The 14,811-nt window shown below is 41.5% G+C and overlaps 1 protein-coding gene across 1 annotated transcript; it reads left to right on the forward strand.

Annotated features, from left to right (window-relative positions):
* Positions 1-2,171: 2,171 nt before the first annotated feature.
* Positions 2,172-13,913, forward strand: CASP8 (caspase 8, apoptosis-related cysteine peptidase). Its single transcript, XM_010564724.1, has 8 exons — positions 2,172-2,252; positions 6,055-6,384; positions 6,616-6,721; positions 7,760-7,898; positions 9,316-9,404; positions 10,036-10,147; positions 11,196-11,685; positions 12,467-13,913. The coding sequence occupies exons 2-8, from the start codon at positions 6,074-6,076 to the stop codon at positions 12,600-12,602; spliced, it is 1,383 nt and encodes a 460-aa protein (XP_010563026.1). The 5' UTR covers positions 2,172-2,252; positions 6,055-6,073; the 3' UTR covers positions 12,603-13,913.
* The last annotated feature ends 898 nt before the right edge of the window (positions 13,914-14,811 follow it).

Consider the following 14,811-nt stretch of genomic DNA (forward strand, 5'->3'; position numbering starts at 1 on the left):
CTTGTTTTAAGATCTAAAATGCAGCCACATGAGAAGCCATGCTCCTTGTTGATTAATCTTCTAACAAAGCATTCTGTGAGTTAATTGAAATAATGTCATGTTGTTTTGCTATGAGCATTTACTACATATGTCTGTGTCCTTCCTGTTTGTTACTGCATTAAATTCATGCTTCTTTTTAAGAGCTTGGTGAGATAAAAATTGTGTACTGGGGTAAGGCTTATCCTTGTTTCTGAGTGGCCCCTGCACTTTTTTGGACTGCACGAATCAGTGGGGTTTTATCTGCCTCAGGGTTTAAGCTGAAGTGAAACTTAGTTTATTTCAGCAAAACACTGATTGTTACATATTATTATGAGCCATAAGTTAGGGTGAAGATTTGAAAGAGTACTGTCTAGTGCTGTTGGATGCAATTTTTAGCTTACACTATCCAGGATTTCTAGGAGGGTAGTTTTGCATCGTACAGAGCATTGAAATGCAGCCAGTTTGCCAAAACATAATGGTCACTTTTTATCATGATGAATTGATAGTTGTGTGACCCATTGCATTTTGAGTGTTCTGAGTTAGTATGGCTGCCACACTTGAAATCACTTTTGTGCCACAGATAGAAAATGTTTTGTCTGTTAGTAGAATATATAACGTGTTGTAATGGAATCATGAAGTTTCTGGCTCGCAATTACTGTTCAGACTTGGCGCACTCTTGTTTTGTATGTTTAGGTAACAATTGAATTTTTATCAGTACGGAGCAAACACAACAATTTTGACCTTGTTTTGTGGGATCTTGTTTTCATGTTTGAGTTTGGTAGACAGAGAACATAATCATGTTATGTTGCGTTGTCTGTAGAGACTTCTGCCTGGGTAATCTCCAGTTAAATCACAGGAGGGTATCACAGTCAGAAGAGTCTAAACTGACTTCTGCCTTGAGTTCCCTAGGGAGAGGGATCCACACTTGTGAAGTATAAAAGACTGGTAAAGTCTCTCTCACTCATAAGAAGGTTTGTTCAAACACAGTTTACACTACCATGATTTATACTACTCAGTGTGAATATTTTGCTTGTGTATGTGGAGGGTTGTGTTTATATGGCTGCACATTCTAATACTTGGGTGCATGCAGTGGTACTCCATCAGCACAAGCCCAAAGGCAGGGTAGGCTTAGCACTATAACTGCAGCTGCCATTCAGCACGGTCATTGGACGTTTCCGAGTGATCTCCTGCAGTGTAAGATAGCAGTTTGAAAGTCTTGGGGAAGAGTGGGTGGTTTTTATGATGATATATATTCATCGCTCCTTGCTGTCCACACTGTACACCTTCAGTGTAACTCTAGTAGTACAGAGCTGTGCCAGAAAGAAATCGGCCTAAAACAAGAAAACAAAAAAATGTGGTTGGTTTCTGTTGAGCCTTACTGATGGCATACAGAAGCATAACGCACATGTGCATGCTCTCCACCTACAGAATTAAAGAAGGGTTGTGAGTTGTGCAACCCTTGTTTGGACAGATTTAAGTGGAACTAGTGTAAAAAGAGTCTGTCTGTTGGGGAAGTTGGTAGCTTGGGAAGATCATGATCTTAAAGTGGGATTTGTAACATCCACAAGTCTCTGGTATCCCGTACCTCCTGACTGTCAGTTTTTGTGCAGGAGCTGTGTATCCTGCCTTATGCCAGTAGAGGCCACAGTCACTACAGTTTCTGAGTAGTCAGTAGCCTCAGCGTTTTTGCTTCCTCAAGACCAGCCTTTCTGGGAGAGATGAATTTTTGGCAGGCTACTGCACAAGGAATAGGTTGGGTCACTGGGACAGTTCTAGAGGAAGTCAGAGGGACAAAACCAGGGTGCAGGGGAACTGAGGGAAATTGGAGACACTGTAAGATAACAAAAGGACAGGAACGTTTTGGGGAAGGGCAAGAGAAGGAGAAGTAAGAAGTGAAACAGTAAAGACAAAGAGGAAGAACAGTAGGAGGAGGGCTGGTCCTTGAAACTGCTGCATGATGGGAGAAGCCTCTATCTGGAAAGTGCCAACCTGGGCTTGGTCTTGTCCGCAAATATTTTTCACACAGTGCTGAACACAGCATGCTTCCTCTTTCAAACTGCAACTGAAGTCTCGATTCAGTTCAGACGCAGAGGAACTGATGCAGGGAGAGAGACACTCAGGCATGGGATGACATGGAGACAGAACCATTTTGGACCTGAAGATCAGATAGTGCTTGTGGTGTGTCTCTGTTCTGCCCCCAGCCTTTGGATAAAAGGACAACTCTTGCCAGTAAAGTAAGTCAGACACATTTTCTGAACTGTTGCTAGCGTGTGCCTTTTGGAATGAATTTGTATGCCTCATTCTATCAAAGGTTATGTTATAATTTTGAGTTTATAAAGGTAGGTGGGTTGGAATCAATGAATGATTGCTTTCATTGCAAAATATTGATAAATTTGAGCTCTCCTTTCTCTCTTCATAATGCTGACTTCACAAGCTTCAGAGAGTCTGGTAGCTGTACTGATTGCTGATTGTATGTTTCCTGCTGCAAGGAAGATACTGGTAACCAGCAGATCATACTGGGAACTTTACCATTGAAGGCAGAGTTCCATACTTCAAAGAGGGTGAAAACGCCAAAAGTTAATTATTGCTTAAATTGTTTTGTAAATGGGGAAGTATATTACATAAATAATTTCAAATTAATGTGTAGCCTTTCAGTTCCCAGTATTCACTGAGTACTGCTACTGAATTCAGTGCTGATAGTTGACTTTTTTTTAATTTAGGAAATAATCTTCCATGAAAGTGCATGTTAAAAATAGGCTAGGGTGAGTTGGAGAGGGACTTCAGAGAAAGGAGGTAAGTCATGGGATCCTGTGCCACAGCAGGACAGTGGGACTGAGATATTTTTAAATGGGAAGATATAATTGATTCACCTTTGCCTCACTGTCTTTGTCTGAATGGGAGCAAATGTATTGAGCTGTGCTGTATGCTAGAAAGTCCTGGCTATGCTGCTTAGTGTATCCCCTTAAACCAAACGCAAAAGCTGGTTACTTTTGTGGCTTGTTTTCCAATTTTCTCACAAGCACTGTAATAATTTCCTGAAACTGGAACGGTGATAGGTGGAGTAGGGAATTGCTGCATTATGACCACAGCTTATTACTTTGTTATACTTTTTGTAAGTCACGTGACAGTATAGACCATAGTACAAAAGGCAGTACTTTTCCTGGAACTTCAGAGACTATGGCTGTCTCACTTTTTTCAGAGCTGTTCCAGCAGTCCTCCAGCTTGTCTTGCCGTGTAGGTGATGTAAAGTAGTTGTTGTTGTTATTATTATTAAACAGTTTGCTTTTTGTATCACTTGTGTCTTTAATTTAGTAAAATGGGAGAAAAAGACCAAAGCAGTTAAGCATTGTTTTAGTGTGCTCCCTGTATTTACAGACAGGATTAAATATAGTGTGTAGGTGGCACATCTGTTATAATTGCAGTAATTTTGCGGTTTGAAACTTGCAGCCTTTGAGAAATAAAAATGAAAATCCCTTTACCAGAAAGATTTACTTTTATAAGCACATGCCTTGTATCTTAAACAAAAGGCACGATTTATGTGAGAAAGAAGGTAACTCATAACTAGCTACCAAGGAAATGTACTCCTCTTTCCTGGTGGATATAAAAATACACAGTCACATCTGAGATCACTGAATCGTTAAACACATACGATTCATTCAGATACTAGTGGTTTTGTGGTTATATGGGCTGAACAATATGGATTCTAGTCTGTTTAAAACAAAGTTTGGTTTGAATGGATTTAAAGAAAACAGTACTTGGGGGCAGAGCATGAATTGTATATGCTGCATCACAATGCATGTTTTGGTGTTTTATCTGTTTTTTTGATAGACAGAGATTCAGTTGTATGTTCACTCTTGCTAACTAAAGAGTGCTGACCAAGGGGGTGCCACAAAAAGCTGCTTTGCTGTAGAGTGGTCCTTGGAGGAGAGGGGAGTACAATTGTCTGCTAATTTTTATTTTTTTTTTTAAATATTTACAGTAGTACTGATTCAGTTAATCGGCTGGGCTACCTTGGAGTTATTAGTCCTGGTATTGAAACATTTGCAGTAGCAGTAACATTAAAATGGATTGCCTCATATTCCAGTAGTGTAGGAGTAGGAAGTTCTGATTTGCTGTTGTCAACTTTTCTGTCTCCCAGTGAGTTCAATGGGACAAGAGACCTCTGTTGAATGCATTTCTGTAGAGTTTCTCTTCAGAGATTCCTAGGTGTCTTTAGATCTAAGGCAGAGAGAATAAAGTGGCAAATGGTTCTCTTACCAGAGAGGCAGTGGTGGCAGGTCTTTTAAGTGTCAGGGTGAGATAGTTGGAAGGCTTGCACTTGGTATTTTCTAACTTTATCTTGTGCTCAAAAGTTGGATCCATAAGCCAAGTTTAATATTTCTGAAGCTAATGGAGGAAGTGGTGGAGAAGGGAGGTGGTATCTGATGTTCAGTGAAACAGAACTAGTTTGAGAAGAATTCTCCTGGCCTTTTTAAAATGGTTGACATGATCTGTATTTGATTTGAATATTACAAATTGATTGAGAACTGGGAACTGAATTTTATTTGATGCAGACAATCCAAAACAGGAAGAGGCGTTTTGGCTACGCTGACCAGGGTCAGAAGCAATGTATAAAGAAAGAAGCCAGACAGAAGAGTTATACTCGTGTGGATTCTTATCTTTGTTGTGATGTAAAACCTTTATCTTTGTCACGGTGTAAAACCTGGCAGTCTCATTTACTACTGTTTTGGGTTTGTGTGGTGGGGTTTTGGTAGCAGGGAAGGGGCTGCAGGGGTGGCTCCTGTGAGAAGCTGCTGGAAGCTTCCCCAGCTCCAAGTCGGACCCGCCTCTGGCCAGGCCGAGCCCATCAGTGACAGTGGTAGTGCCTCTGGGAGAACAGATTTAAGAAGGGGAACCCCCAGCGAGTGAGGGGATTGGAATGTGAGAGAAACACCTCTGCAGACACCAAGGTCAGTGCAGAAGGAGGGGGAGGAGGTGCGCCAGAGGAGGGGATGCCCCTGCAGCCCGTGGAGGTGAGTGGGGGAGCAGATGCCCACTTGCAGGCTGTGGAGAAGCCCATGCCGGAGCAGGTGGATGCCCCTGAAGACAGCCGTGACTCCATGGGAAAGCCCGTGCTGGAGCAGCCTGTGACTGAAGATCGGCCTGCAGAAAGGACCCATGCCAGGGAAGTTTGCAAAGGACTGCAGCCCCTGGGAGGGACCCCACGCTGGAGGGGAAGAGTGAGGAGTCCTTCTCCTGAGGAGGAAGGAGCAGCAGAGACAATGTGTGGAGAACTGACCACAACCTCCGTTCCCCGTCCCCCTGCACTGCTTAGGGGGAGGAGGTAGAGAAATCAGGAGCAGAGTTGAGGCAGGAAGGAGGGAGGGATGGGGGGAAGGTGTTCTAGGGTTTGGTTTTACTTCTCAGTATCCTTGTTTTGATTTGATTTGTAGTAGATTAAATTGATTTTGTTTCTTCCCCAAGTTGAGCCTGTCTTTTGCCCGTGACCATAAGTGGTGGGTGATGCCTCCCTGTCCTTGTCTCGGCCCACAAGTTTTTCTTTCTATTTTCTCCTCATCCCACTGGGGCTGGGGAGGAGTGAGCGAGCGGCTTTGTGGTGCTTTGTTACTGGCTGGGCTTAAACCACAACTACATAGTCTGTATTTCAGACTGGCAAGTGGCTCCTGCTCCCAAATGGGATCCAATCTCAAAAAAAGCAAAACCAAAACAAAATGAAAACAGCAGCAGCCTGCTGGGATTGTACATCCTGTAAGTTGATCAGTACTTCCCGCTGTCTAGACACACCATAGGAAGCAAGAACAATTGGTGACTTTCTCTGTCAATTTCACTTAGTACAGAGGTTTTTTTATATTCCTTGTTAAGAGAACTGTAAGAGCTAAGCATCAAAGCTATGATAGCAAGACAGCCTCTCTCTACTGAAGTACTTTTGATTGCATGTATTTATTTTGGACTATTCTGCATGATGCGATACCTTTTATACTCATGTTGTTGCACGGCTGTTACTGACAGATGAAATCAACTTCTGTTTGTGTTTAGATCCAAATCCTGATGTGAAATGAGTACAGACTTCCACAAGCTCCTTTTTGACATTTCTGAGGCTTTGGCCACAGATGAACTCGCTGCTCTGAAGTTCCTCAGCCTGGAGCACATCCCCATGAGGAAGCTGGAAGCCATCCAGGAGCCCAAGGCCTTCTTCGAAGTGCTGCAGGAGAAGGACATGATTGAGGTGGGGAGCCTCTCTTTCCTGAAGGAGCTGCTCTACCGGATCAATCGGATGGACCTCCTGGCTGCACAGCTGGGCTGCAGCCGAGAGGAGATGGAGAGAGAGCTTCAGATCCCAGGCAGGGCAAAGGTGTCAGCCTACAGGTAAGCACAGAAGTAGTAAAACCTTTGCATGCAAAATGTACAACAGTTCTGTTGTGTACCGTCTTGTTTTCTGTCTGCACTGTTGTCTTACAATTATGCTGGGATGTTTGTATTTATTACAGCATGATTACCTGCCATTGTGAGTTTTACATTTTGCAGTTCAAATGTGTAATTGTGGTGGTTACTTCTCATAACTTTCTTAATCAGTATTTCTTTATTCTTTATTGCCAGGCAACTGCTATATGGAATTGCAGAGGACTTGACTCCAGAAGATGTCAAGAGCATAAAGTTCCTGCTCCAAAAACAAATACCAAAGAACAAACTCCAGGATAATGCTGTATGCAAAGTGATCTCGATAAGTTTCTTGCAAGGCTAGTTCACAGTCTGCTAGTTCTTGTAAGAAGGGAGGAAAGAGGAAGCAGTCTGCTCTCACTAAAATCTGTCGTTGAAGGATTGTGATGTTAGCTGATAGCTGCTGTGTGAAAGAATGGACCCTTTTTTTTCTCACTGTGTCTTTTCTCTGCTCTTTTTTGCTCTCCTGTACCTATTTTCCCTCCACCACCTGTCTCCGTAATCTTTTCTTTTTGCAATATCCATCATGCTCTTCTTTTCATCTTTGCTTGGCATTTATAAGGCATTTGTACATATGCTGTATCTAGGAAGAGTGATGTTTACTGGAGGAAAAACAATGTTTCGGAGACAGAAAATCAAGTTCTAATGCAAGTTCAACCACAAATTTTTGTCTGTCATTGGGTACGTTTTCTTCTTTATTGTAATTTGGGGTAACTCCCCCACAAATTTTGTTAACTCCCCCACAAATATTAAGAGGTTTGATGAGCTAGTTTAATACTTGTATTGTAAATAATGAACAGTGTTATAAAAATTCTTTGTGGTATTAAGAAGCTTCCTTAAAAGTCCTATTTGTATTGTGGCACCTATAGGAAATTAGCAGATTTGCCTCCAACTTGGTGGACTATTGAGCTTTAAAAAAAAAAAGTAGCCCTGAACACCTTTTCTGTAATAGAAAATGTAAAATGGCACAGCTAAATGACTTAACAGCACTTCATCTGAACACAGAGGCACAAGAGGATTCCATGTTGTTTTCCACGTCAGTGCTTTGCACTGCTGAAACAAAGCAGGATAACCTAGCCGTAGGCAATTTCTAATGATCCTGTCTTAAACTTAGTGGTGTTTCTTCAGTTGCATTGCATCCTGACCCTTGTTTTAATGAGGTTTGGAAGAAAAAGAAACTGGTCTTTAGCTGGTCAGTCTCTGGGAATGAGGATGTTGTCTTCTGCTTTGTCCAGAAGTGTCTGATGCTGCAGTTATTGAAGGTCATTGTATGAGTTTGGGTTATGTGTTTTTGTTTTACCAGTCAATGTTGAAGGTCTTAGTGGAAATGGAAAGAAACGGGATAATTAAAGAAGATGACCTCGCAATGCTGAAAGATATATTAAAGGGAGTTAGAGCTGACATAAAGAAAAAAATCGATACCTATGAAGAAAAAAAAAAAGGTAAATTATTTAATCTGCTGTTTAAGAGTAGAGCTGGGGTTTTTGTGAATTTTGTGGCTCCATCCTTGGCAGCTTAGGAGTCCAGAGATAAGAGGGAGACCTTACAGTATCCTAGGATAGGCAGAGCAGCTCTTGGTACATGTGGCTTCTGAAGTTTTCTGCTACTTCATTATCCCATCGTACCTTCTTGTATCTCTCCTTGGAATACATTCTGTGCCTTGTAAATGGTCTGCTTCTCCCTCCTCTTTGCCTTAAATGCTATTTTTCTCTTTGGGAAACAGTGCAGTGCACTGAAAGAGACTGGAAGTGACAGTTGCCTTGGGGAAACTAGTATTGGGAGATTGTCAGCATTATTTTCTGTTAGCCAGGCTGTTTGCTCTTAGTCAAAGAAAAAGTCCCTGGAGACCAGGTACTTGACTAAAGCGTAACCATTAGCTTTCTGTACCAGATCTGATATTTCAAGGACTTCAGTATATCTGGGCTGTTGCAGCTGAGTGGTGACTTCTGACACAACAGTTGGGCCTTACTGTTTGGGAGATAGGATGTGTCAACCAACAACAACTGAGACCTATTAAATTTTTCCCCAGAACCTCCTTCTGGATGACTCAGGACATGTGTTTCCTTAGATACGTCTATACAGCCCATGCAGTTCCTTGCAGAGATACCAACTAGTTTCCCCAGCATCTTTGTGCTGCTGATCTGTCTCTAAAGAAGCAAGCCCTGTATCAGGGGAATGGTTTTTTAGTGGTATTCTTATGATTTTGTCCCCCTTGATAAGTAGAAAAAGAGCATGTCTTACAGATCTTGTTGCCCTGACAATTAAATTCCATTTAAACACATCTGTGTAACTTGTAAAAGGGGTACTGTGATTTATTTCCTTGGGTAGAGTCATGGGTTTGATGATTTCTTCACTTATTTCAGGCAGTTGTATTCAAAGAACCATTTTGTTGCTTTGAGGAGATATTCCATTGTGCTGGTATTCTGCATGCTTGGTGTGTCCACCCAAACAGTAAAGTTCTCTGGAGAAGAGACAGTGGCCTCAGAAGTAAAGGAACTAGCTGTAGTGTACCACTGTACAAAAATGGGTCTCCTCCTTCACTTATGTATCCCATAGTGGAGATGTTAGTGAATGGCTTGCCTGGCATGACTACTGACATTCAGCCTTTTATTATCTGGATCTTGCTACCAATAAAAGAGCAGAGAAGAAACAGAGCACAGCTCTGCACAGCTTCAATAACCAACAGTTTGTGAAACTGGAACCCTGCTTGGCCCAGCTCTACAAAATGATGGTGTCTCAGTGATGTGGAAACCACCCTCCACCTCACTCCTTATACTGTTTTTTTGAGTGTTGAACTATGCACAGTGGAAGATTTATCTTTTTAGTCCTAAAATGTGCTGTTTATCTTCTCCGTCTTAGAAAATTATTCTAAGGAAAAACTCCACTATCCAGTGTCTGCATCTGTGCATACAGCAGAACAAGGAGCAGAGGGGGAGACACCACACCTGGTGAGAAATACGTCAAGATTACCTTTAAAGTATTTATCCAGCTCCTGGGAGCGGGGAGCATAAATTCTTAAGACTAAGCAGGTGGAAGAGCTGAAAGGGAGGGGTTTTGGCTTTGTATATAGGCCTTGGAACAATTCCTGTTTTCAAAACAACACCAAGCCTTGTTCCTTTGTGAGGACCTGGCTGTCAGCAACCTTTTAGGCAAGAAATGAAGGAGTAGCTGTTGTGTGAAGAAAAACCAATCTTAACGATAATGGAGAGAGATACTCCTGAACAGATGGGAAAGGAACAACAGAATCTGCTACCTCACTAGAAACCCACAAGGACTCTCAGAAGGAATGGTAGGGTGCAGGAACTTTTTGTCTGCACATGCACATTTGTGTTTCTGGATACTCACTTTCTCCCATGCCAAAATCATATCCTAATCACAGCGAGAGAGGAGGAGGGATTCAGGGAGACAAAGCAGATTCCTCTCCCCAGTAGCTAGCTTGTATTCTTAGGCTTTTCCTTTCTTGTATCTTGGCCCCCATGATTTTTTTGCACTTGGACATGAAGGAGCAACAATCTTGTGTATAGTATATTTCTTTTTTGGATGCTTGGCACTGCTTTCTTACCTGCTTTGTTTCTACAGCTTGTGGAATCATATAAGATGAAAAATAACCCCCATGGTTACTGTGTGATTCTTAATAACTACATTTTTAAAAATCCGTATGAAGCCAGAGAAGGAACAGTGAAAGATGGAGGTAAGTACTTTTTAAATACCATTACTGTTTTGTTTTCTTCTCTGAAAATTCTCTGAAAGAATTATCTAATCTTTCCTGTGAAGAAGAATCATGTCCACTGAGGTCCTTTGCCTCCAGAGTAACTGGAATGACAGTCACTGTAGAAATTGGAAATACACCACTTTGAACAGTTTATTTGATGGCTTAAAGAAGGAAGTGCTTTCTGTTCTAGGTAAAAAGCATCGTCTTAATTGGTCATATGTACCAAATACTGAAGGAGGGATTACTATTCCACCTTTTCACTTTTTGATTGTTTTTAATTCTTGGCTATCATGGAGTAATATTTTAAAGTCTTTAAATTCTCTTTAATGCTCAAATAAATGCTACTACTTTATAATTTTCCTTAAAGCCTGTCTTCCTGTAAGAGTCACTTCCAAGATAAACAAGTGTTTATCTTAAAAAAGTAAAATCTGTTTCATGAAAGCACACATCACTGATATTTTAACTCCATTCAGCCTGTCTACAGGCTGCTTGCTTCCCAGCTACTTTCTCATTGCCCACACAACAATTAAGTCAGCATTTGCTGAGACGTCTGCATAGGATTTGTTAGCAGGTTACCCTTGCCTTCCTTCTTGCTGTGTTGATCATTCTCACAGAATGAGGGACCTAATTCATTAAGAGTGGCAGAATTTATCATTCTAAAGAGGTACCTCCTCTTTAACTTGCTAAGTGGTGTTCTTAAGCATCTGAGATTACTATGCAATGCACAGTTAAAGATTGCTTTAACACAGTAAGCTTCACTAATTTATACCAGTTAATCAGATAATCTGAAACCTGGTGGGTTTTTTTTAGATAGCATGATGCTTAGCCCAGTTGTGTTTAAAAAAAATAAAATTAGGCATTTGGGTTCTTCTAATTAGATTTGGCAGGCTGAGTCAGTCAGGTGAGATTATTGGTGGGATCTGAACCTTTCTGCTAGTATCTGTTCTACCACACAGACACTGATGTTTCAGCATCTTCCTTGTCACTGTTTATGCTTAACAAGTGCCTTCTGACTTTCTTTTCCCAGAGGCTGTGAAGAGGGTCTTTAAGTGGCTTCAGTTTGAGACAGTTGAGCACATGGATCTAGAAGCAAAGCAAATGTATGCAAAAGTTAAAGAATACAGCAAAAAAGATCATAGTAACATGGACTGTTTTGTTTGCTTCATTTTTTCCCATGGTGAAAAAGACAAAATAAAAGGCGTTGATCATGAGCTTATAAATATTAAAGATTTACTCTCCTGCTTCAGTGGATCTAATTGTCCTTCTCTTGCTGGCAAACCCAAGCTGTTTTTCATCCAGGCTTGCCAAGGCTCTGTAGGTCATCCAGCTGTCACAGTGAAAGAAGACTTTTCCAGCCTTCTTGAGACAGATGCTACCCCTCTGACTTCCATTCCTGATCAGGCTGATATTCTGGTTGGCATGGCTACAGTGGAAGACTATGAGTGCTACCGCTGTACAAAGACTGGCAGTGTTTACGTTCAGTGCCTCTGTGACAAGATGGAGTTGCTTTGCCCACTGTAAGTACTATTTTTAATCCATATACATTTGAGGTATTGCAGACATACATACTTAAGCATGCTGTGCTGAAACATCGGTGTTTTGCATTTGTGCTATATAATGCTTTTCACGTGCAGGACAGTGCAGAACAGTAATTATTCTGGAACTGGGCATTCTTATTCTTCTACAGATGAACCAAAGTACAAATGAATTCCCCTAATTTGCCTATGACAGAATCAGGGTTGTAATGCTGGAACATTACATATAAACAAGTCTGTGTATGTGTGTGCAGGTTTTTTAATGTTTTTTGACTGATAATTTATTTTTTCTTCCAGTGACACCTGATGAGAGATGAATTTGTTGAGTGATTACACAGACAAAAAAATCAAGTGTTCTTTAGTCATAATTTTCATTATTGCCTCCCTCCCATCCCCAACATAAACTTGCTTTAGAAGATAGAATTTCTCTTCAGATATCACTTTCTCATGGTGTCCAGAAGAGGGCTTGGAGAATGCATAGGTTTGGTTCTATTTCAACTTAGTGTGCTCTTCTGACTATAAGCAAAGCAGGGGACTGTGTTTGCTGGTAAAGCAATGCTACACGGAGGTTGCTTTTATTCCCCCAAACACACTAAACTCTGTGATTACACAATGGAGTGAGCAATTTCAGTGACAGGCAGGGTGAGGGGAGGATACTAGCCCTCCCTGAGATATGACTTTGGTGGAGCAAACATAATCAGCTTCTTGCCTAGCTGCAAGTACCATGTATTTCAATGTAACTTTTCTTCATTTTTGTTCAAAGCCGCAAGGATCTCATAACCATCCTGACAGAAGTGAACAAGGAAGTGGGAAGAAGAGTATTAAATGGATGGAAGCAGATGCCAAAGATAACATCAACCCTACGGAAGCAATTGATCTTCCAAATTCCACAATGTTAGTCAACTGAAAAGTAGAAAAATAGGAATACACTCAGTTGGGAATCACATCTGGAATGGGCTTCCACAGGGAAGAGAATTTGCAAGAGAAATTGTCTGGATCTATGTAGTTAGTCCCAGTCCTACCAGGGGCCATGGGACCTAAATTTTCCAATCCCGTGGTTAATCAGTCTCCTGACACCAGGATCTGTAGCAGTCTGGTAAGGCCGTAGAGGAGTACAGATCTGGCTTTCTGTCCTGCAGAAGCAGTGGAGTCTGTTCAGTCTGGGTTTCAAGAGAGGAAGCACTTCCAGATAGTGTGATTTTTAAGAGTTATTGGAAATGGCAGTGGAAGTCTTATTTCTGTCCGAGTTGTTGTAAGTCCCTGAAATCTGAAGAAAAGAACAGATGGATTCAGAATGCTAGATCCCTTCCCAGGGAGCATGTGTAAGATTGTTAACTGATTTACCCAGAGGTGAATCACTGGCTGTCTCTGGAAGCTGTATAATTTTTCATGGAAAATAACATCCCTGTCCAGAAGGACTGAAAAGTGATGATAATACAAGTTTTATTCTTTTCCTCCAAATATTTAGTTTGCTTTATATTACTAATTTACTTGGCTAAACAGCACTGCTGTTTAGGTTTTTTAATAGTAAGGGTTCTAATTGTGTTTTTTCTCAGAGCTCTTAGGGGACTGTTTTGAATGGCTGTCAGCCGCTGGAAGGAAGGTGCTGCTCCGTTAGATCCACTGCTCTGAGATGCCTTCTCCTGGCAACTGACTCTAGCTCCTGTGGACTCTTCTTTCTGTTGTAATAAATACTCTTCGTTTTCACATCACCATTGTTTGTGGTGTGTTTCTCTTTTGGATGAGCTGACTGAGGTACAGTCACCATGATGAACACTTTTACTTCAGCAGCAGAAGTTATTTTGCTCTTGTTGAAGTATTGGATGGCAGCCACCCCAGGGGGTAGCATATTGATATCCCTTCATTAGCAGCTGAAGAGATGGTAGGAAAGAATAAGTTTAAGTTCAGGACTTTCATGATAATGGCGGCTGATGCCAGTGAGGCTGTTCTTAATTTGCATCCTCAGAAATGTGTAGGTGGTATGTGGGAGCTGTATGGGATTCTAATAGCTACATTCCTTTTGAGTTTATAAAAAGATAAAGGATGGATTTAAGACACTTCGTAACTTTTGCTTTTTTTAGTTTGTATTTTTTGGAAAGCCATGTCTAGCCATAAAAGCAAGGGTTCTTTATTTAATCCTGCTTGTGTTCTTGAAGCAAAACTTCTTCATTCTAATTCCACACAATGTGTTGGCAGTTGCATTTTGCTCCCCTTACCCTTGTTGACCTTCCAAGTAAAAGGTAGAATGCCCATTCTTAGAATCACAACTCTGTTCACACAGGTTTCATAAATAATAAACAGACGTTACAAGCACTATGTAAATGCGAGTGCTGTCTGTGGCAAAAGTTACCAGAAGGTTTTGCCAGGTATGATACAGTTCTGTGGCTGACATTTGGTTAACAATTTAGGAAATGTGGCAACAATTTATTTACATTTTTATAATGTTTTCATAAATGAGACCCCAATATGAAGTTAGTAATTAGATTTGTGAATGTTTTTTTATGATAAGGAACTATTGTCGTGGTTTCAGCCCAGCCGGTAACAAAGGACCACGCGGCCGCTCGCTCACTCCTCCCGCCCCCCTCCGGTGGGATAGGGGGGAGACGGAGGAGAGAAAAGAAAAAAAACCTGGAACCTCGAGGGTTGAGATAAAGGCAGTTTACTGGGACAACAAACAAAAAAAGGTTACAACAACAACAACGGTACTAATGAACGAGTATACAAAAAGAGTGATGCACAGTGCAATGCTTGCTCACCACCCGGGACCCGATGCTCCGCCACTTCCCCCACCGAAAGTCGAGAGAACTCCCCCCAGCCCGCTCCCCATTTATATACTGAGCATGATGTCACATGGCATGGAATAGCTCCTTGGCTAGTTCAGGTCAGCTGCCCCGGCTATGCCCCCCACCTCCCAGGTTCCTGTAAAAATTAACTCTTAGCCCAGCTGAACCCAGGACAGCTATAGCTTAAATGAAATAACTGCTTCCTCTGGGAGAAACTTGCTGGAAGGTGGCAGCTGCTCCAGTAGCTAAGTTGTGAGTCCACAGCATTTCGGATTTTTTCATATTTCTCTGTGTTGGAATTCAATACTCTCAGACCAAGTTCTTT

This window comes from Haliaeetus leucocephalus, unplaced genomic scaffold (assembly GCF_000737465.1).
Source record: "Haliaeetus leucocephalus isolate CR32 unplaced genomic scaffold, Haliaeetus_leucocephalus-4.0 Scaffold1, whole genome shotgun sequence".
NCBI lineage: Eukaryota > Metazoa > Chordata > Aves > Accipitriformes > Accipitridae > Haliaeetus > Haliaeetus leucocephalus.

Coding starts and splice junctions, on each gene's coding strand:
- CASP8 (XM_010564724.1), top strand. CDS start 6,074: ATGAGTACAGACTTCCACAAGCTCCTTTTTGACATTTCTGAGGCTTTG. Junction 6,385..6,615: donor GCAAAGGTGTCAGCCTACAG/GTAAGCACAGAA, acceptor CTTTATTGCCAG/GCAACTGCTATATGGAATTG. Junction 9,405..10,035: donor AGGGGGAGACACCACACCTG/GTGAGAAATACG, acceptor TTGTTTCTACAG/CTTGTGGAATCATATAAGAT.